General features: G+C 41.4%; 1 protein-coding gene across 3 annotated transcripts in view; it reads right to left on the reverse strand.

The window, feature by feature from the left end:
• LOC122554976 (rho GTPase-activating protein 6) overlaps positions 1-23,614 on the reverse strand; it is a 527,729-nt gene that overhangs the window by 128,600 nt on the left and 375,515 nt on the right. For all 3 annotated transcript variants that reach the window (XM_043700459.1, XM_043700460.1, XM_043700461.1), the window contains exon 2: positions 7,536-7,695. In XM_043700459.1, the coding sequence (XP_043556394.1) occupies positions 7,536-7,695 (160 nt within the window). The remainder of the gene's footprint in view (positions 1-7,535; positions 7,696-23,614) is intronic.

Here is a 23,614-nt window from a genome sequence, read left to right on the forward strand (position 1 = left end):
AGGAAGTGGTGGAGGCTGGTACAATTGCAACATTTAAAAGGCATTTGGATGGGTATATGAATAGGAAGGGTTTGGAGGGATATGGGCCGGGTGCTGGCAGGTGGGACTAGATTGGGTTGGGATATCTGGTCGGCATGGACGGGTTGGACCGAAGGGTCTGTTTCCATGCCGTACATCTCGAGGACTGCTGACAAAAAGGTGAACTAGGTAGACTGAACAAGCTTTTACTAAAGTCTGTATTCGGATATCCCGCATGACACTGTATTGACTGTGATAATGATATTGGGGGAGGCAGTGGTTTAGTGGTAATATCACCGGAGTACTGATATTCTGGCTGATTTTCTGGGGAAATGGGATGAATCTAACCACGGCAGATGGTGAAATTTGAATTCAAAAATGTGGACTAAGAAACTGTGACCACGTAACCACTGTTGATTGTTCACATATCCTATGAGGAAAGAAATCTCCTTATATGGTTTTGACCTACCTGCGATTGCACAGATGCCCAATAATGTGTGTGATTATCTTCTGGACAATTAGTGATGTGCAATAATTGCTGGCCTCGCCATAAGCAGCCATATCCCTCAAACAAATATTTTAAAAACTCCACACATTATTAAGCTGTGGATGTGCATTCCAGAGGGAGATAGTGACATAGCAGTAATATCACTGAACTCGTTATCCAGAAGTTCAGTCTAACGCTTTGAGGGCATAGGCTCAAATTTCACCTAGGCAGCTGGTGGAATTCAAATTCACGCAAAATCTAGAATTGAAAGGTAGGCTGGAATCTTATGGAGTTTTATTTGTGTGGGGGGGGAGGTTCATGGGTGATAGCTCAAATACCAGTTGGATGGTCAGTGAGGGACATGCCTTATCTCTTTATAGACATGACCTGCCGAAACATTCAGGCCAGGGCAAGGCCAGTGGTGGGCCTTCCCTTGGAATCAAGGACCTGGGGGAGCAGAAATCTCAACGCCTGACAACTGCTGGTGAATCACAGGCTCTGCACTACCACTGGGAAAGATGTGGCCACTGGAGAGAGAACATCTACTCTAGTCCCAGGAAAGTGTGGGTGAGGGGAAGGAGGCTCTCTCGCAAGAGTGAGGGGGGTGACTTCCAGTCGTTTCCCCCTCTTCCCAAAGATGCTTTCCCAGAGGTGATGAGCCATCCTCATGGTTTCAGCTGTCATGCACACCAAAAGGTGACAGGCCCACCTGCAATGGCAGCAGGGTGAGCACAGTTTAAAAAAAAAACTGGTCAATAATTCACCACTTAAAAGTATCAATAATACAGTGTGGTGGGAATATCATGAGGATTAGCAAATCCTTCTTTGCAGTCTGTATGACTCGAAGCCAACCAACAGCGCGGCCTCCCAGTCGTTCCTGTCCTCTATCACGGAGGTCTTAGATGACACAACATGGGAGAGGCTGGACCAGCTGCTATCTCTGTACGAGCTGACCAAGGCCCTCGAGTCCTTCGAAAAGAATAAAACTCCCAGAAGCGACGGCTTACCGGTCGAGCTCTATTCTGCTCTGTGGGACTTGATTGGCCAGGACCTGCTGGAGGTGTATGTCAGTATGCTTCGGGCAGGTACCATGAGCGAATCCATGAGGAAAGGCATCATCACCCTCATCTACAAGCGGAACGGGGAGAGGGAAGAAATCAGAAATTGGAGACCAATCTCACTATTGAATGCGGATTACAAAATCTTGTCAAAGGTCATCGTTAAACAGGTCAGGTCTGCTCTGGCATCGATGATCCACCCTGACCAAACATGTGCTGTATCGGGCAGAAAGACCGCCGAGAGTCTCGCACTCCTCAGGGATACAATCGCCTACGTGCAGGACAGAGGGTTGGACACCTGCCTCATCAGCTAGGACTAGGAGAAAGCCTTTGACAGGATATCACATACATATATGAGAAATGTTCTCTCCAAAATGGGCTTTGGAGAGGAAATCTGCAATTGGATCAGACTGCTCTACACCAACATTGTCAGTGCAGTCTCAATCAATGGGTAGGAATCAGATAGCTTCCCAGTCAGATCTGGAGTCAGGCAGGGCTGCCCTCTCTCTCCTGCCTTGTTTGTGTGCTGCATAGAGCCATTTGCCGAGTCCATCAGAAAGGATGAGAGCCTGAGAGGGGTGACTATTCCTGGCAGCGGGGGCCTACAGATTAAGACCTCCCTGTACATGGATGACGTCGCTGTTTTCTGCTCGGATCTGCTGTCCGCACAGACTCATGTACATATGTGACCAATTTGAACGGGCCTCGGGGGCCAAGGTAAATCGAGGCAAGAGCGAGGCCATGCTCTTCGGGAATTGGGCCGACCAATCCTCCATCCCCTTCACGGTCATGACTGACCACCTGAAGGTGCTGGGTATTTCGGGGGGGCTGGGGCATGCGCCAAGTCTTGGGAGGAGCGTACCAGGAAAGTGAGGCAGAAACTGGACAGATGGAAGCAATGGTCGCACTCCATAGTGGGAAAAAACCTGGTCATCAGGTGTGAGGCACTGTCAGTGTTGTTATATGTTGCACAGGTCTGGCCTATTCCCAGAACCTGTGCCATCGCAGTCACCAGGGCCACCTTCCATTTTATATGGAGATCAAAGATGGACCGGGTCCAAAAAGAGACTCGATATATAAAGATCTGGGCAACGGGGGGAGAAACATGCCCAATGCCACCCTCACCCTGATGGCCACCTTTGTGTGTGGCTGCATCAAACTGTGCGTGGATCCCCGGTACGCAAACACCAAGTGTCACTACATACTGAGGTTCTACCTGTCCCCGGTGTTGCGAAGGATGGGCCTGGCCTCGCTGCCGCGGTACGCTCCAAGTAGTTGGACCGTATCATATCACCTGTCCTTCGTGGAGAAATTGATGAAAATAAAACACTTTTGATCACAAGTCCATCAGGAAGTGGTCAGAACGTAGCGTCCTTGAGACCCTTCGAGAAAAGGAGAGGGCGGATCCTGTTGAGCGGTTCCCTGGACAGACTGTCAAAGTTATTTGACAGAATGCATCATCACCAAAACTTTCCAACAAGCACCAAGACGTGACTTGGCTGGTGGTGATAAGGGCTCTGCCCGAGAGATCCTTTATGCACGCCCGGACTCTCCGCCGCACCACATGCTGCCCTCGAAGCAGCTGTGGAGTGGACAAGACTGTCACACACCTCCTTCTAGAATGTGCCTATGCAAAGGAGGATCATCAACTCAGTCAAAGACGCTCTTATACAATTAAAAGTAGTGCTGTAGAACACAGGCCTAGCAACTCAGGTACCTTATTCTTTGAAGTTTGCATCACGTACAGATAGGATATTAAGGAAGTACTTAGCACCCTTGCCCTTGTTGCTCATGCCTTTGAGTATTGGAGTTGTGACATTATGTTGGGATTGTACAGGACACTGGTGAGGCCTTTTGTGGAGTACTGTGTCCAGTTCTGGTCACCTTGATATAGGAAGGATATTATTAAGCTGGAGGGGGGTTCAGAAAAGATTTACCAAGATGTTGCCACGAACGGAGGATTTAAGACATAAGGAGAGGCTGGATAGATTAGGACGCGTTTATGCGGTTGAGGGGTGACATTACACAGTTTGCAAAATCATAAGGAGTATAGATAAGGTGAATAGCAGGTGCCTTTTTTCCTAGGGTGGGGGATTTCAAGACCAGGGGCATTTTTTTTTAAGGTGACAGAAGAAAGATTAAAAAAAACTTCTTGTGTCTTTTTCAAAAAAACGACAGGTTTCTGTGTGTAATGAACTTCCAGAGGAACTGGTTGATGTGGGTACAGTTACAATATTTAAAAGGCATTTAGCTACGTATGTGAATAAGAAATATTTGGAGGAATATGGGCCAAGCACAGGCAAGTTGGGCTAGCTTAGTTTGGGATTATGATTGGCATGGATTGGTTGGACCAAAGGGTCTGTTCCATGTTATAGAATTCCGTTGCAATCATGAACAGCTGTGCATTCAGCTGCCTAGACCTTGACCTCTGGAATTCCACCGGTAAGCTCTCCACCTTAGACAGTCCTTAAGAGAAAGGCATTTCATTATACTCCTGCAAAGCACCTTGGAACATTTTACTCAGTGACCGGAAGAGTCAAGTGGGAGGCAGGGAAGAGGACCTATTTTGTTGGTGTGGACTCCATTTACAATCAAGCTGGAAACATTGCCCTGGTAAATCAACAACTAAGGTAGTCAGTCAATCGAGCTTTAGTCTAATATGGATGAAAGCAAAAAGGTTAAGTAGTAATAGCACAAAATTAAGCAGGTCATACGAGGAAGGGATAAAGACTAATACTGATAACACAACATTTACAGGCAAAGACCACATTGGGGGGAAAAACAAAATCAAATAAAAAGCTGTTAAATCAGAATGAATATTAGTAACAAGATAGATGAATTAATGGCATGAATAGAGAAAATGGATTGACCTACAGAGACATAATTAACTAAACCTTTAAGAAAGGAAGGCAAAATATAAAAAGGGAGGTGGGTGCTCTAATAATAAACAAGATGAGATTAAGGCAATATTGAGAAAGAACTGAGGAAGTTGATGATGTTGAATTAGTATAGGTGATCCTAAAAAGCAAGCAAGAGTAGAAAAGTATAGTGGGAGTACTTTATAGGGTCTCAACAGTTATCATAAGGTTGGACAAATCATCAAGAAGATTAGAGCAACATGTCATGAGGATAATGAAATAATCCTCAGGGACTTTAAAAGATGACTTAATTGACAATACAAAATCCAGAGGGTGGGTGTGGGAAAAATGTTTCATCTTATGAAAGAATCTAAAACTAGGGTGTCACTGTTTCAAAAAAAAAAAGGGGTACGTTCATTTAAGTCCAAAATAAGGAGAAATTTTCTATCTCGGTGGACCATGAGTCTTTGGAATGCTTTCCTAAAAAAAAAGGGCAATGAAGCAGAATCCTCAAATTTTTTAAGGCAAAGGTAGATACATCCCTGATAAGCAAGGCTGGGGTGTGTGAAAGGTTAACTAGGCAGGCAGGGTTGTGCAGTAATCAGATCCATCGTGATTATACTGAATAGCAGTGTAGCCTCAAAAAGGCTGAATAACCCACTCCTAACATGAATGTTATCTCCATATCAGTAGGGCAAAATAAGTTGGTTACAAGCCACAAAAGCATTCAAGTCCATTTCCAGACGCAGAGGGGAGAATTCAGTAAAAAACAAAACAATAATACGTGATGAACATACTGGCTACACAATGTAAGGAAGAGTTGGATCAGTACTAGGCTCATTTGTCAATTTAATTGATCTTTCCTTCTGGATGGAGTTTAACGTAGATGATGGCTATCTCACGCTTTGGCCAAAGGTAGTAGGAAAGACTAAGTTGCCTTGTATCTACCTCCATCACCACCACCGGCAGTGCATTTCAGACTCAAACACTCTTCATGTAGAAAACTTTCCCTCCTTACCTTACATGTGTGCAGTTAATTTTAGGCATTTCAACTCTGAAATGATTCTGACCATCAACCCTGTCTATGCTTTATAGACATAACTTTATAGACTTCAATCATATCTCCTCTTAGCCTCCGCTGCTCAAGAGAAAACAACCCGAGTTTTTCTAGCCTCTCCTTAGAGCTCATACCCTCTAATACAGGCAGTGTCCTGGTGAACCTCTTCTGCACCTTCTCCAAAGCCTCCACACCCTTACTGTAATGTGGCGACCAGAATTCAATGCAATACTCTAGGTGTGGCCTAACAAAAGTCTCAAAGCTATAACATGACATCCCAACTCTTGTACTTAATTGCCCAACCAATAAAGGCAAGCATACCATATGCCTTCTTTACTACCCTATCTATTTGCGTGGCCACTTTCAAGGAGTAGTGTACTTAAAGTCTAAGATACCTCTGTGCATCAATGCTGTTAAGGATCCAGGCATTAACTGTATACTTTCCCTTAACATTTGATCTCCCAAAGTGCAGCACTACACACTCACCTGGATTCAACTCCATCTGCCAATTCCCTGCCCATATCTGCAGCTGATCTATATCCCGCTGTATCCTTTGACAATCTTCTATACTATCCACAACTCCACCGATCTTTGTATCATCTGCAAACTTACTAACCCAACCATATATAAATGACTTAGATGAAAATGTCTCTCACAAACAGCAGAGATCCCTGTGGAGCACCACTACTCATGGGCCTCAAGCCAGAAAAACATCCTTTCACCACTACCCTCTGCCTTCTATGGGAAAACCAATTCTGAATCCACACAGCCACGTCACCATATATCCTATGCTTCTTAATCTTCTGGGTGAGCCTACCATGAGGAACATTGTTGAAAGCCTTGCTAATATCCACGTAGACAACATTCACTGCTCTACCCTCATCAATCACCTTTGTCACTTCCTCCAAAAAATCAATCAAGTTAGTAAGACATGACCTACCACAGAAAGCAATGCTGACTGTCCCTAATTAGGCCATGCTTTTCCAAATGCTTGTAAATCCTACCTGTAAGAATTCTCTCCAATAGCTTCCCAACCACCAATGTAGACTCACCAGTCTGTAGTTTCATAGATTATCCTTATTTCCCTTCTTGAACAGTGGAACAACATTAGCTATTTGCGAGTCCCCTGGGACCTCTTCAATGGCTAGTGAGGATCCTACTGTCAAAGGTTCTGACAGCCCATCTGGTTCACTAACACCAGTGAGGGAAGGAATTCTCTCTTATTCTTACCTGGTCTGGCCTCCATGCATCACCCAGACCTACAACAATGCGGTTGATTCTCAGCCCTTTGAAATGGCCTAGAAAGCCACTCACTTCAAGAACAATTACAGATGGCCAACAGTGCTCATTTTGCCAGAGCTCTCTGAATGAGTAAGGAAAATAAACCCAGAGGAACTTCTCCGTTTTAATTAACCATCACACTGGAATGCCCTACAGGATTTTTCCCCAGTTAACCTGGTATGCAGGACATCATTTCTTCATTGCATCCATTTGAATAAGGTCTCGGATTACTTGGCAATGAACTATAGACAGAGATTCAGTGTAAAATGCTGCTGATTTTACATCATCACACTTTTCCCTTGGAGACTAGCGCGAACCACTTGGATTTGCAGACTGATTAACAGGTTAAAAGTTCCTTTGTATTCCCAGTCTACTTGAAAAGCAAACAACCTCTTCCATATAAAATTGGATTATTCTTGGTTGTAATCACATTGTGATTTTTCCCCTATTTCTAATATTTTTCAAAAGTAAAACAAATTAGTTAAAAAAAAGTAAAAAAAGCTCAATTTTTAGTTAAAACCTCCAAGATTTTTCTTGCGAACTGCTTACAGCAACGAACAGAGATTAATATTCAATCCTAAGAACCTTGCAATCCTGAGGGGGTTGACAACCCTAGTTTACAAGATCCATTATCATCTGCCATTATCACTACATGTAACCACATTTCTAACACTCACATTAACTGGAAGGGAAACTGATGTCACAACCCATGAAAAGATTAAAGTAAAAACAAGGCAGTAGCAATCTTTGAGAAGCTATTCACAATTAGGTCTTACCTTTTGGAATTGTAACCTGGCAGCCCAAGTCATAATCCTGCTGTAGCCGATAAAAAGCCACTTCCTGAAGCCGTACTCTCTCCAACTCCGACAGACTTTGAATAGGGACCGGCTTCAATCGAACACTCCGACCAGACATGCTGTTCCAAGTAAAGTCAGCCTGTTGTTAGAAAAGGATGGTTAATAAAAAGGGGTCAAGTGGCAAGAACCAAACACAGCATAGAAGAGCATTATCCTCTTTCCTGTTCTATCGCCACGTAAACAGGTAAATTTCAAGACTTGGTTTGTCCCTACTTGATGACATTATTTTTAAGCAGAATCTTTTTTTGCCTATGTGGAACACCAGAACTGTGCTGACACAGTCGTTGGGGCTAGCGACATTTAAAATCTCAATAAACCACCACATAAAAAAAGCTTCTCAAAGTTTGCGTCTGAGGAAACATTCACAACTATGTGACATATCATGTCTTGCAGACCTCCTTTTTTTCCATTGTTTTTATGCCCCTCATGAACAAGTCCGATGGAGCTGAGAACCAATTCTCTGTGTTGTCATTCCAAAACTCGGCTGGAGAAGGGCAACAACTTATGTTTTTATATTGAAAAAAAAATGTAAGTGCATGGCAATCAAATAGAACATTTGTTTTAACTTAACAAAACTATCAACTATAAAATATGACTTCATCTAGTCTCAAACAGGGACAACCACAATGAACCAAGCAGCAACTGTGATGTACCTTTGACTGGAGTGGTGACAGGAACCTTTACTCTCTCAAGCTAAAATTCAATCTGACCCCAAGTGTGTAATTGCCTTGTGCTGAAGATTCACTCCCTTGGAAACTCCTTTAGTTTAGCATCTATGAATTCCTTCCCCAACATATGCAAATAAGCCTTATGGGTTTAGCAATTAACTCCCTAGAATATATTGGCCTGGCATGCTGTTCTTCGATTATCATTAAAACCAAAAACAACAGGCCAGGCTCTGCTGAAGAATAAAAGGTATTTAAACAGCAAATCATTCATGGCTTACACTTGCCTCCTGCTCTTCACTTCAAAAGCTCTGAAATAGAGAGAGCTGATAACACTGCATTAAAAGAGCAAGAAATAAAGAGCAGAGGAATAAAGAAATTGGACTGGATTAATTCAATATTAAATCAAGCAGAGAGATGGAAAGAGAAAGTTCAAAGACTGATATTTTGGAAATCTCCAACAATTAACTGTTAAAAGGATAAGATTCCATATTTGTGACAGATAGTTTCCAGTGGCAAAGGAACTGGTTGTTAGAAATAAAACAACCATTACACCAGGAATATTACTCATGCTTGAAATTACACTGGTAGCTCGTTTAGTTTGTATGTATAAGCACATTCGTTTAACAATATTCTATGCAGGTCATCATCAGGCTCAGTGAAATGTCATTTTGGTATTTGCCTTAAATTACTGGGATGTTGACATTTAATCATGTAACCTCATCATCTAAATACATAACTAACCACAAGTGCCATTAGTCCTCACCATTATATCAACTGCAAAATCTAGCCGAATCTGTTTCTAGACAAAACATGTACAGATGAAAAGATACTTTAGTGAAATATACATAGGCTAAAAATGTTCATAATAAATAGATAAATAATCACAGTAAAAAAGAAACTAGTTTAAAACAAAGGAAGACACGCCTTCAAATACCTCTAATTTTTCTCAGTAAATTGTTGTTATTAATCACAGATTAATCACATAACGGAAGGAACATAGAGAAGGCCAGAGTGTGAAATCTCTTTTCATTGCTGCACTGTTTAGTCAATGGTTATTCCAAAGTGGTGCTCTTATTATAACAGTTTAGTAAAGATGAAGAACACATATCATGCAAGTGTAGTTGCTTATTGTTTTACAGCTAAATGCATGGTTGCTTCAGACATGTTCAGACTGGATGGGTTTATGTTGCTGTTAGCGAAGCAATTGCAAACATTCAGCTTTTAAGATTTTGAGCTACTGCTGAGCATCTTTGTTTCCAGATACGTTACATTGTCACATGAACATGGAGTGCAAAACTTGAATAATGGTAAAGAAAAATGACAGAGACCCAGGTAGGTGGTGGAATTTGAATTCAATAAATAAAATCTGGAATTAAGAGTCTAATGATGACCACGAAAACATTGTTGATTGTTGGTAAAACCCATCTAGTTCACTAATGTCCTTTAGGAAAAGGAAACAGATGTCCTTACCTGGTCTAATGGACATCCAATTCCAGTCCCATAGCAATATAGTAGACTCTTAACCTCCCTATGAGCAATCAGGGATGGGCAATATATGTTGGCCTAGCGACTGACACTCATATCCCATGAAAAAATACAAACAAATCTACACACAATCTCAAGACGTTCCAAAAGAACTTTGCAGCCAATGAAGTACTGAGAGGTATACCACAGAAAACAGAATGAGAAGGTCAATCAGCCCTTCAAACCCACTCTGCTGTTCAACACAATCATGGCTGATCCACGAAATACCAATCTCCCATGCTCTTCCCATACCCCCACCCAGCTGTAGCATTTAGAAATCTATTTCTTCTTTAAAATATATTTAGTGACTTCACCTTCACAGTCTTTAGTGTACAAAATTCCATTGGTTCATTATTTTGAGCAAAGAATTTTCTCATCTCAGTCCAAAATGACCTGCGCCATATCTGATACAGTGACCCATTTATTCAGGACTCTACCATGGAAAACATCATCCCATCTGTCCAACCTGTTAGAAGCTTATATATATTTCAATACGATGCCCTCTCACGCTTCTAAACTGCAATCAATACAGGCCCAGTCAACTCAATCGCTCCTCATCCCACAAACCTGCCAAACCAGGAATCTGCCTTTGCTGTACTCCCATTATGGCAAATACATTTTTTTGTTAAGTAAGGAGACCAAAATTATGTTCAATACTCCAGCTGTGGTCTTATCAAGGCTGTGCACAGTTGTTGTAACACTTCTTGCTCCTGTAAATCAAATCTCCTTGCACTGAAGGCCAACATGTGGTTTGCCTTCATAATAGCTTGCTGCAACTTCATGCTTCCTTTCAATGACCAGTGTACCAGCATATCTAGGTTACTTTGTACATCAACATATCCTAATCAACCACCATTTAAACAATATTCTACTTTTCTGACTGAACAGGACAATTTGCATCTTTATCCGTGGTAGATGGCATCTCCCATGTATTTGACCAATCATTCTATTTGCCTAAATCACTTTAAAGTCTCTTCACAAACTTCTCACCACTCAAATCCAAATACATCACATCTAATGATTCACCTTCATCAATTCTACTGGTTAGATCCCCAAAAAACTCCAGTAGGCTTGTCAAACACTATTTCTCTTTCATAAATCCATGTTAACTTTGTATAATACTTCTGGTATTTGGAAGATGACGACCAGTTCATCAACTATTTCTACAAACGGACCCTGCATTTAGGATGGCAGGCCCTGACAACTTATCAGCTTTCAGTGTAGTTGCTGTTGAAACTTAGGAAACACAATTATCATCACACAATCCTTTTGTAAAAATTCTGCTAATATTCAATGCTGATTAAGTGATATTCAGTGGGTTGGGTCTCATGGAGAAATCTCTTGCCCTTTCTCAAAGTATTAACTTGGGATCTTTCAAATTCCCCTGAGGAGGGCATGTGTGACCTCAACTTAACATTTTATTTGAAAGGCGTGGCTTGGACTGAGGTGGACAAAGTTAAAAATCACACAACACCAGGTTACAATGCAACAGGTCTATTTGGCAGCACTAGCTTTCGGAGCACCACTCCTTCATCAGGTAGTTGTGGAGGTTAAGATCATGTGCACAGAATTTATAGCCAAATTTATAGCCAATTTATAGTCCAGTGTCATGAAGATGTGATACAGTAAACACTGTACTGAAATGGCAGCCGAAGACCATAATCTCATGTCCCGGGAGGGGGGGGGGGGGGGGGGGGGGGGACTTGAAACCACAGTCATCTGACGCAGATGTTAGGTATGTCACTTGTACAACCATTCAGCCATTTGAAATAGTCATAGGTTTTACACCACATAAAATTGTATGTTTTTGTAAAGCAGGGGCTGTTCCTCTGAAGGTCACAAAAGGACAATTGTTTGGAGAGACAAACACTCAGATGGTTCTGCATTTCATAGACGATTAGTCAGTCAGGGAAGGTTTCAGATTGCAGTACACATTATTTTCAGATTGAAAGGTGTCACTGAAGATTTGAATTACTTTAACATTCCTTTGTGTTTATAAGTACATTGATACCTTTTTGTGCCAATACGTGGAGAGGTATTTACCCAAGACAATGGAAAACACTTGCCCACAAGCTGCAAAGTTGGCAGGAATCCCAACAGCACCTCTTTTAGGAAAGCCGCAGGAATTAAGCACGATAGAAGCTCTTAAGTGGCCAGCGTCTGACCTTTCCTGAGGTTCTCAGGGACAGAAATATCACTCCCTCGAGATGGCACTGTCAACAGGGGCTATTGATTGCCAGTATGAAATAGTGGTGAAACAGTGGCAGTCACTGGCAATTCATATACCAAAGGCTTAGGTTTAGAAAGGGACCCAGATCACAAATAGGTTGAGGGTTTAGCAAGAGAAAAAAAAGGTGTTTTTTTTTTAACAGCAAAGAGAGGTGGGTGGCTCTCCCCATCCCAACACCAAGACCCTCAATTAAGCACAGAGTGCCTTGGAACAAGGGAGCCTACAAGCTGACAGCTGGGTTTGCAGCAGAGGTCTCCCACATTACGACTGCCTCACCCACTACTGGTTGAATCCCAGTAGGTTTGCAAGCATGCAAGAGAGCATGTGAGAAAGCGGGAGAGGGAGAGAAAAACAGATAAACTGAGCAAGTCTGTGAAATGACATTATTGCTGGGCTCAAACTTAAACAAGACAGAGACAGAAATGGTTTCAGAGGCAAAGTTCCCATTTGATACCTTCCTACTCAATTAAATGCTTGCCCATCTCCAAACTCACCCTGAGGACGGCAATAAATTCCACTCATACAGCATTCATCTCTAGTATATCGAATTGTGTCAGTAACAAGAAGTAAAATATTAGATTATTGCATGCAACTCTCTTAAAATTCATGCATTCTCTCACATAAAACCTCATCATATACAAGTCATGAGCATACTTTTATACTATCCCATCATATTGCTCCTTGAAGACTCTCTTTGACGAAGGTTTCAGTTATCCTTTTTAATATCTCCTTTGTCTGGTTCAGTGTCAATTTATATCCATTAGCACTTCAGTGTAAGTTCTTCCAGCATTTCCTAGATCATTAATGCTACACTAATACCCTGGTGTGGCTTTCACCTATTTTGCTGATAAAATTCACTGAAGAACAAAGGGGTACTGTTGATGACGAGCAGACATATGAGGTAATAACTGTTTTGGGGTATTGGATGTAGGTTTGCTCGCTGAGTTGGAATGTTCGTCTTCAGACGTTTCATCACCATACTAGGTAACATAATCAGTGAACCTCCAGATGAAGCACTGGTGACATGACCTGTTTTCTCGTTGTGTGTTTAGGTTTCCTTGGGTTGGTGGTCATTTCCTGTGGTGACATCACTTCCTATTCTTTTTCTCAAGGGGTGGCAAATGTGATCCATGTCAAATGTGTTTGGTTGGGATGCCATGCTTCTATGAATTCTCGTGCATGTCTCTGTTTGGCTTGTCCTCGGATGGATGTGTTGTCCCAGTCGAAGTGGTGTCCTTCCTCATCTGTACATAAAAATACTAGTGACAGGGGTCATGTTGTTTTGTGGCTCATTGATGTTCATGTATTCTGGTGGCTAGTTTTCTGCCTGCTTGTCCAATGTAGTGTTTGTTACAGTTCTTGCAAGGTATTTTGTAAATGACATTAATTTTGTTTATTGTCTGTATAGGGTCCTTCAAGTTCATTAGCTGCTGTTTTAGTGTGTTGGTAGGTTTGTGGGCTATGATGCCAAGTGGTCTGATGTAGTCTGGCGATCATTTCGGAGATGTCTTTGATGTGGGGGAGAGTGGCTTGGATTCTGGACATGTTTTGTCTGCTTGTTTGGGTTTGTTGCTGAGAAAGTTGGCGGACTGTGTTCATTGGGTATCCATTCTTTTTGAACACACTGGTAATTTTCCTCTGCTCTGCGTAGTTCCTCTGTGCTGCAGTCTGTGGTGGCTCGGTGAAATAATGTTTAAATGCAGCGTTTGTGGGTGTTGGGATGATTGCTTCTGTATTTCAGTATTTGGTCAGTCTGTTGTTTTCCTGTAGATGCTGGTTTGAAGTTCCCCATTGGCTGTTCACTCTACTGTGACATCTAGGAATGGCAGTTTGTTGTTATTTTCCTCCTCTCTAGTGAACTTTATGCCAGTAAGGGTATTATTGATGGTCTTGAAGGCTTACTAATTTGTTTTGTTTAGTGACGACGAAGGTGCTATCCACGTAGCAGACACGAAGTTTGGGTACGGATGGTTGGCAGAGCTGTTTGTTCGAGTCTCTACATTACTGCCTCTGCTCAGAACCCTGGTATCGGAGATCCCATGGGTGTTCCGTTGGTTTTTCTGTAGGTTTTGTTGTTGAAGGTGGAGTGGGTGATAAAGACATAGGTCTGCTAGCTTGACAATATTGTCCTTGATGAAATTGGTGGTGCTTGGTGTATGTGTCTTTGGTTCTTCTAATAGTGTAGCCAGTCTTTCCTTGGCCAGGTTGGTGTTGATGGATGTGATCAGGGCTGTCACGTCAAAGAAGACTATTATTTCATCCTCTTCTATCTTGGTGTCTTTGGTGGTCTTCAGGAACTCTTGGGTGGAGTGGATGGAGTGGTGTGAGTCTTCTACTAAGTGTTTTAGTCTTTAGTGTAGCTCCTTGGCCATTCTGTAAGTTGGCGTTCCAGATAGCGAGACTATGGGTCTGAGGGGAGTTCCTGGTTTGTGAATTTTGGGTAACCCATAGAAGCGTGGTGCATTGGATCAGTCTAGTTTCATTTTTGGAAGTCGGTCTTATTTATTTCTCCAGATTTCTGAAGTTTTTTTTGAGTAGGGCTGTGATTTGGTTCTCTAGTTGTGGGGTCAGGTCTATCGCCACTTGTTGGTAAGTCTTGGTATTGGCAAGTAGTTAATTCGCTTTCTCAATGTCGTCTCTGATTTAAAATGAGTATCAAGTGTTCTTTGTCTGCAGGTAGGATAACAATGTTTTTGTCTTTTGTTAGTCTTTCTAGCACTTTCCTTTCTCGTGTATTGAGTGTGTATCTTTCCATTTTCCTGCTTAATGTCTTCTCAAAACTCGCTGTTTTGGGGGTAAGACGACTAAAGCCTGCAGAGATTTTAAGTTAAATGATGGCTGGCTAAAGAGAAGTTAATGTTAAACCATGCACTAGAGTCAAATATATTTAGTGCATTTACAACATATGATGAGAGCAGACATTTTAATTCCTAAAGTGATCATGCACTTAAGTCCCACTTGCAAATGTACAGTCACAGATAATAGCATTAAACTGATCTTCCCTGCATCAGTATTTTATATTAGTTACAGTAATTTAATAAACTCATTTCAAACGATAACACCAAAGTATTGTTTTTTTAATTATTCTCTGCTACTGGATCAGTGGTAGCCTTCCTTCCTCAGTCAAAGGGTGAAGGGTTAAAATGCAACTCCAGACAGACCAGTCACTGCAGAGACTGCAGCTCTGTCACAATCTGAATTCCAGGCTAACAACCCTCATATATTTGTGTCTGCTGTCTGGGTAATGAGAGTCCATACAACATTCCGCTGTATATCTCTATCACCTTATCCACTAGTACAGAAATGTTTGAAGTCATTGAGGTACCGCTCAGGTTACTCCTTTCACATTTCATACTGCTCATCCAAGGGAATAGGAAGATGATGTGATGAACAATAACCCATTTTACAAAAAGTGTATTTGGTAGCCAGAGTCCACATTGCACTCGAAAACAACAGCCCAGTCTCAGACTATAGACGAGTCTCCTACCAAATGAATAGGTTTATCACAAAAAAAACAAAGAGCTCTCAAGTACAACCATGTCATATTATTAACTTGCAGCCAATACTTTTAAAAATTAAACATACATAACTTATTAAGATGGGTACTACAATCATGAAAGTCTTGGCATCTGGACTGCATATAGTATCAAATTTCCCATAAATACTACTTAAAATTGACAGGATGAAGCTACCTTTCCCAGCCATCTATGGCACTTACTTATTTTCCAGGTTGACCACAGCTGGCACCTTGTAATATTTGCCACGTCCATCAGTATGTGTTGCAAGGTAAGCGCTAATTAAGATAGTGCACTGCCATCAAATTTTCTTAGTCTGATCCAGTGATTCATTATAGAGGGATATAGTACCATGCAGCATCAACAAGAAGGTTTATTGCATGACGGCAACAATACGTTTGATAGACATAACTACAGGTCCTTAGGAAGCTGGTACAAATCCATTCCCTGCTCCGTCCGAAAAGCTACTGGAGGACTCCACACACTTCAAGAGGCTTATAAAATCATGAAGGGCATGGATAGGACAAACAGACAAAGTATTTTCCCTGGGGTGGGGTGAGTCCAGAACTAGAGGGCATAGGTTTAGGGTGAGGGGGGAAAAGATTTAAAAGCGACCTAAAGGGGATAACATTTTCACGCAGAGGGTGATGCATGTATGAAATGAGCTACCAGAGGAAGTGGTGGAGGCTAGTACAATTGCAACATTTAAAAGGCATCTGGACGGTTACATGAATATGAAGGGTTTAGAGAGATATGGGCCAGGTGCTGGCAAGTGAGACTAGATGAGGTTGGGATATCTGGTCGGCGTGGACAAGTTGGACCGAAATGTCTGTTTCCATGCTGCACACATCTCGAACTCTGTGGGTAGAATGGGGACATATTAACCACTTCAAAATTATTACATTTTGTAACAGAATTCATCCCTCTCATTGTGTTGACCCTTCCTTCAAACATAGAACATAGAACAATACAGCACAGAACAGGCCCTTCGGCCCACAATGTTGTGCCGAACATTTGTCCTAGCTTAAGCACCCATCCATGTACCTATCCAATTGCCGCTTAAAGGTCGCCAATGATTCTGACAAACCATTGATTTTCACAACTGCTTGCCCCCAGGTTTCAAGCTGGTCAAAAAAGCATGATTGAATCTCCACGGTCTCTGTCAATTCCCTATTGTATCAGGAGTCATTCCCATTCAAACTAATCATGGTGTTAAACTGGATGACATGTGAGGTGGGATCGGGGCTTCATCATCACTGTAGGTAATCTAATCCAATCCAATACACTTGTTGCTGAATTATTTACTTGAAGTGGACAGTTGAAGGATAAGAAAGGACACACCTCCTTTCATTTCCGATGAAGGGCTTGTGCTCGAAATGTCAATTCTCCTGCTCCTCCGATGCTGCCTGTTCTGCTGTGCTTTTCTCGTGCCACACTTTGACACACTTCCTTCCACACCAAACATACTGAATACAGGCAGTAAGGGAGCACACATATTGTGTGTGCCAAAATACAATGCAAAAGAAGTTGGTTTAATTTCCATGAAATTATTGAATCCCATTACAAGACATCAATGCATCTCTTCATGCTAAGAAACACTCAGTGCAGGCAAGAAGAACTGAACAAATGTGACTAAAATTCCAGAACATATAATTTAAATTAAATAGAAAGTAATGATTAATGATGTGAGTGTTGTCAGCACATCACTTTTGGAACAATAATGAAACCTCAGGGAAATTCCAATGAATATACGAATGGTACATAACTTTTCCAAGTGATCCACAAATCCAGAAAATGAAGTGAAGCAAATCACATCTTGCAAAGACTTTTGAAAGAAACCTAATGCTTTAATTTTTCCCTTGAGGGTTTTGCACCAAAATTATAATTTGAAAAGTCATCCTAACACAATGTAATTTCTGTGTATGTTTTAAGAGGACCATTGATTATAATTGTTGCTGTCATTTTATCTTCTCACTTTCCCCTTGAAAAACAGGACATGATTGTGAATGTCTCTGGACATCAACACTGAATTCAGAGTCAGAGCTCTGGTCTCTATTCATCAGGATAGTCTGAATGGCATTCAAACTAGAGCTGGGAATTCTACCACTGAGCTCAAGGCTTGCTTCCATTAATAAAACTAGTGCTACATTTCATGCATGGTGTGAATAAACTGGCTGCTGGAAAACGAAATATTTTAACAACTCTCATTTTAGGCTGACAAAAACAAAAAAAAAGTATCCTTTAAATAAAAATGTAAAGCAATAAACAAAACTTGCTTGACTTGCAGATGCAGTTCCTTACTTTGACCAACACCTATATATTAATAAACAGTGAAAGGTGTAACAGAAAGGGCCAAAAGAAAAATTCATTGCACTCCAGCAAGTCAGCTCATTTAGGATGCATTATGATTTTTCTCCCCCCTTTGCTGAATCCCAATGCTTTGGCCAATTATTGTTTCCGTTAGTTGACCCATATTAGGTTTCTTGTTCCAAGGCTCTTACATTTTCTGTTTGCTGAAAGATAAATAGGATTAGCTTATACAAAAAAGGAAAAGGGGTTTGCTGTCAGAACAGTACCAAATCAACTTCCACTGCTCCCAATTCGATTAAAAGGAAAAAAAGTAGCAACAAAACAATGAGATGAATTTTAACTATACATTGCTACTGCTAATTTCATTGAACTATATGTTGTGATTACACAAACTGAAAATTGCATTTTCTTCAGGTGAGTAGAAAAGATGAGGAAAATGCACAGGTTTCCATGTATAAGTATTGTTGAGTGTTAGTTTGACGCTGTGAAAGTGCAGTTTAAATATCAATTTTTCTTTTTTTTGAGGCGCAAAAGAGGAAACAACAAAATTGCGTATACATGTGCCTACTTTAATTACTGGTCAAGTTTGGGGCAGGCGGGTAAAGAGAAAAATCGTCCTTTGTGCGACATCTCTGGGACACCCGCACCAACCAACCCCCCTCCCCCTCCCACCCCAACAAGGACATGCAGGTCCTGAGCCTCCTCCATCACCAAACCCAAACATCTGGAGGAAGAACGCCTCATCTTCCACCTTGGGACCCTGCAACCACATAAGATTAATGCGGATTTCACCAGTTTCTTTAGTTTCCCTTCCTCCCACCTTATTCCAGTCCCAAAATTCCAATGTGGCACTGCCCTCTTGACCTGTTCATCGTCTTTCCCATCTATCCGCTCCACCCTCCTCTCTGATCTATCACCTTCTCCCCCACCTTTATCTACTTATTGCATTCTCAGCTACTTCCCCCTAGTCCAACCCCGCTTCCATTTATCTCTCAGCCCCCCTGGCCCACAAGCCTCATCCCTGATGAAGGGCTTATGCCCGAAACGGCAATTCTCCTGCTCCTCGGATGTTGCCCGACCTGCTGTGGTCAACATCCAAGCTTGGGCTAAAAGGTGTTAAGTAACATTCATGCCATACAAATGCAGGGCAATGACCATTTCCAATAAGAGACAAACTAACCATCACTCCTTGACATTCAATAGTGTTACCATCACTGAATATGCATTAACACAACCAAGGGGCTACTATTGATCAGAAAATTAACTGGACTCTTGAGATAAATACTGTAGCTATTTGAGTAGGTCAGAAGTTAGAAATCATGCAGTGAGTAACACACTTCCTGATGTCTAAAAGTCTGTCCTTCATCTGTCAGGGAACAAGGCAGGAGTGAGATAGAATACTTTCCACTTGCTTGAATAAGTGTTTCAAATGAAACTCAGGAAGCTCAACAGCATCTGAGAAAAAGCAGCCTGCTTGATTTACATCCCATTTGATATTAACAAAAAGATCACTCCGTTCACCAATGAGGTAGAGTGGCAACAGTGTACCATCTGCAGGTTGCACGGTAGCAACTTACCAGGATGACTTTAACACCATCCTCTAAATTCTCAAACTCTAACACCTGGAAGATTGAGGGTTGTAGGTATATGTGAACATCACCATCTGCAAGCTCCCTTCAAAGCTACACAACATCCTGACTTGGAAGTACATTACTATTCCTTTAATGTCACTGATGAAAATCCTTGGACTCCCTCCCTAACAGTATTGGGAGTATCCCTACATTTTGTGAACTGCAGCGGTTTAAGATGATGGTTTGCCATCACCTTCTCAAAGATATTGCTGGGGTTGGAGGGTTTGAGTCATAAAGAAACGCTGAATAGGCTGGGGCTATTTTTCTTGGAGTGTCAGGCTGATGGGTGACTTCATATAAGTTTATAAAATCATGAGGGGCATAGATAGGATGAGCAGCCAAGGTCTTTTCCCAGGGTAAGGGAGTCCAAAACTACAGGGTATAGATTTAAGGTGAGAGGGGGAAAGATTTATTAAAAGGACCTAAGAGACAGCTTTTTTTAGCAGAGAGTGGTGTATGTATGGAAAAAGCTGTCAGAAGAGGTGCTGGAGGCTGGTACAACTACAACATTTAAAATGGCATCTGAACTGGTATACGAATAGGAAGGGTTTGAGGGGGATATGGGCCAATTGCTGGCTAACAGGATTAGATTAGTTTAGGATATCCAGTCGGCACGGACAAGTTGGACAAAAGGGTATGTTTCCGTGCTGTACATCTCTATGACTATTTAACTGGGAAGGTGTGGCATCGTGGCAATGTCACTGGGTGAGTAATGCTAAGGCGCAGGCTATTGCTTTAGAGACATCTATGTAAATCCTACTGCAGCAGCTGGTGCAATTTGACATCAGCTAATCAAATCTAGAATTGAAAACTAGTTTCAGTGATGAAGACCACGAAACACTAACAGTCATTATATATTAAAAAAAAGAGCTATCTGATCCAGTAATTCCCTTTAGGGAAAGAAATCTGCCATCCTTATCAGGACTGGCTTATAAATGAATTCAGATCCACAGCAATTTGGTTGACTCTTACTACCCTCAGAAAAGGCCTAGCGAGGCCAGAGTTTAACGCAGTTAGGAAATGGCAACAACTATTGGCCTATTAATCAATCATCACCAGTGAAATCTGTAGAAGTACTCAAAACAATCCAAAACCCTGTTTTACAAATATACAAAAAAGAATTCACATGCACATACTATCTGAATGAATATTGAAATCTCATTCCTATCAAAAGGATGTCTATTACAAATTAACCACCAAACTAAAATGCAGTTTTCAAATTTGAAGTTCCGAATCAACCTTTTATCACATTTACTATGTTTTCCACAAACTTAAGTGAAAGCAAGAGGTGGAGGTCTAATCACCATGGAAAATCAGCAAGTACACTACATAATAATGCATTTCTCTAAATATCCACCTTTCCAAAAGAAAAACATCTCCATGCACTACATGGGCCGAAGGGCCTGTTTCCATACTATTGGGAATATAATCTAAACATTCATGAACAAAACTGTGATAATTCTAATCTGACATACTTTCATCAGTCTCTGTACAGGCATTTCATCCATTGTCCCAAAAAGGTTCAAGTCTTTTCATGCAATACATAAGAGTTGATGTTCTCAGTTTTCCTTGGTACTGATTTTGAGGGTCTGCTTCTTCCTTGTGGAGCCTCATTCCTGTGGAGAGTGCCTGAACGACAAAGCATCTTCCTTTGTTGGGTTGATTAATAACAGAGTGTTTCGAGCCGTTATTCCCATTTTCTTGATTCGGCTGAAAACCACTTCTTGTTCTGGGCCACAACACAACTGCATACACTTGAGGCAAGGACTTTGATCATAAGTTCACAAATGCAAATTGTTGCACTGCTTTCATCTGTTTGTTGCTGCATCTTGATGGTTCTCACCTTCAGGATGCAGACAAAGTCCTTTTACTGTCAGTAAATAATTGATATGTTTTGCTTTAGTCATCTCAATGCCCCCTCCCTCGCTTTGCTCTTTGTATTAAAATCAAGCTTTTGTTCAGTTGTTCTATGACTGCCACTTCTGCTTTGATTTGCATACCAGCACCAGTCAGCTCCTCAAAGATTGATTCCTTGAACTTCTCAGCTTTCTTTCCATTTTTTTTTTAAAAAGAGATTGTATGGATCTGTGAAGCTTCCTGTTCTATCATCTTTCAAGCTGTATTCATGGACAGCTGGAACCAATGTCCAGAAGATATTGGGTGCACAACATATTCAATCAATGCAGGCATTTTCTTCAGGAGAAATCACCCACGCTGCAACCAAACCAGAGGAAATGTCATCCTTGCATGTGAGAAAGAAACTATGAGGAGCTACTCCTCCAAATCAGAGGTTCAGCTTCTCTTGTGCTCCTCCAATTGTAATCTGTCCCACATTTGCTGCTGACTGGCTCACTAGCAAACCTGCTGGCCAGCAAAATGCTTGCAAGAACCAATCTGTGATTGGAGAAGCTGCTGAGAGAGGATGTGGCTGCAGTGAGCGAGACAATATGGTCACTGTTGTCAGACCTAAATGAGCATAAGCACATAGAATTACTACAGTGTGGAAACAGGCTTTTTGGCCCAACAAGTCCACACTCATCCTCCAAAGAAGTATTCTAGACCCATTCCCATTTTCTATTACTTTCACATTTTCCCCTGACGAATACACCTAACCTGCACATCCCTGAACACTATGGGCAATTTAGCATGGCCAATTTCACCTAACCTGCACATCTTTGGATTGTGAGAGGAAACCCACGTAGATATGGGGAGAATGTGTAAACTCCACATAGACAGACAGTCCCGAAGATGGAATCTAACCTGGGTCCCTGGCGCTATGAGGCAGCAGTGCTAACCACTGAGTCATTGTGCGGACCCTCAAACCTCGGATTGCTCCTGGTTGGGTCCATGGAATACTGTCGAATGCCAGGGACTAGACGCAAAGGGGAGAGGAACATTGCAAAAAAGAGAGTTGGAAATGAAGAGAATTCTTCATAAGTTGATAGATGAAAGAATTGGTGTGACCAAAGAAAAATGTTTTCCACTTAAAAAAAGGTGGTTAGGATTTGGAATATACTGCATGATATTGCAGAAAACAATAGGGAAAATACAATGCGAGAAATAAGTAGGGGGATTGGTGTAGTAGATGTGATTGTATCACACTTGGAAAAAGTTTGTGCAGATTGAATTCTGTGCTACACTATTCTGTTTTGAGGACCCAAAATTACATCACAAAGATGCTCAAAAGCAGCAGTCAAAGGTTAAAACAGACAGCAGCAGGACTTGCGATTTCTCTCCTCGATCTGAACACTTCCCAACAGAAGCTGAGTTGGTCTTGGAGTCTCATCAACTTTGAGATGACTTTTACTGGGAAGACGTTCAAGATTTCTGAGATTACATTTGTAATTTTGAGCATCTGTTCAGCAGTTAAATGGCTCAATAATCTGCAAAACAGCTCTTTTGTCACATAAAGGATTACTACCCCAAGCTTTCGACTTGCTTCAGTGAAGATGAATGCATTTTAATTAATATTTACTATCTGAAACTCCAAATCTTCATTCTTTCTGTCATGCCCTCTGCAACACTTCCATCCTATCCTCTGGTTTTGTACATTCTGCTATCCTTTCTGCAAATAGATTTGTATATTTTTTCAAATATGTTGTTCTAATTTGGTCTTGAATGTCTCTCAACATTAATGCAAAACCTCATCTGTTCTCCCACTAATACTTCCTAGCAAATAACTGCCAATTTTAAAGCCTCTGCACGTTGATGGTTTTCTCAAGAGTAACTTCCTCTTCTCTCAAGAGAAAAAAAAAGTCCTCTTAGTGAGATCTCTTATGTCCAAGACAATCTTATCTCGGATAAACTTTCAATTGTCCAAATTGCTATCACATACTGATCAATTGTCTACTTCTCCCTGAACTCCACTGCTGAGCACAAACTGTTCACTGACATGGGATTCAAAGGAAGTCATCAAAAGCTTCCAAAATCACTCAACTCGGTTCTCTGTTCCTCAGCGAAGTGTGGGTTGCAATACAGTTTGTGAAACTCATTCCCTAGAAGTGAAAACAGGGACTCTATTCTTAAATTGCTCAGGTCTTCTTAAATCAATTCAGTTGTTAGCTCATAGCTTTACTAGCATGGAAAAAAATCCAATTCTGACTAATTTTGCTTTTCATTG

This window comes from Chiloscyllium plagiosum, chromosome 12 (genome assembly GCF_004010195.1).
Source record: "Chiloscyllium plagiosum isolate BGI_BamShark_2017 chromosome 12, ASM401019v2, whole genome shotgun sequence".
Lineage (NCBI taxonomy): Eukaryota > Metazoa > Chordata > Chondrichthyes > Orectolobiformes > Hemiscylliidae > Chiloscyllium > Chiloscyllium plagiosum.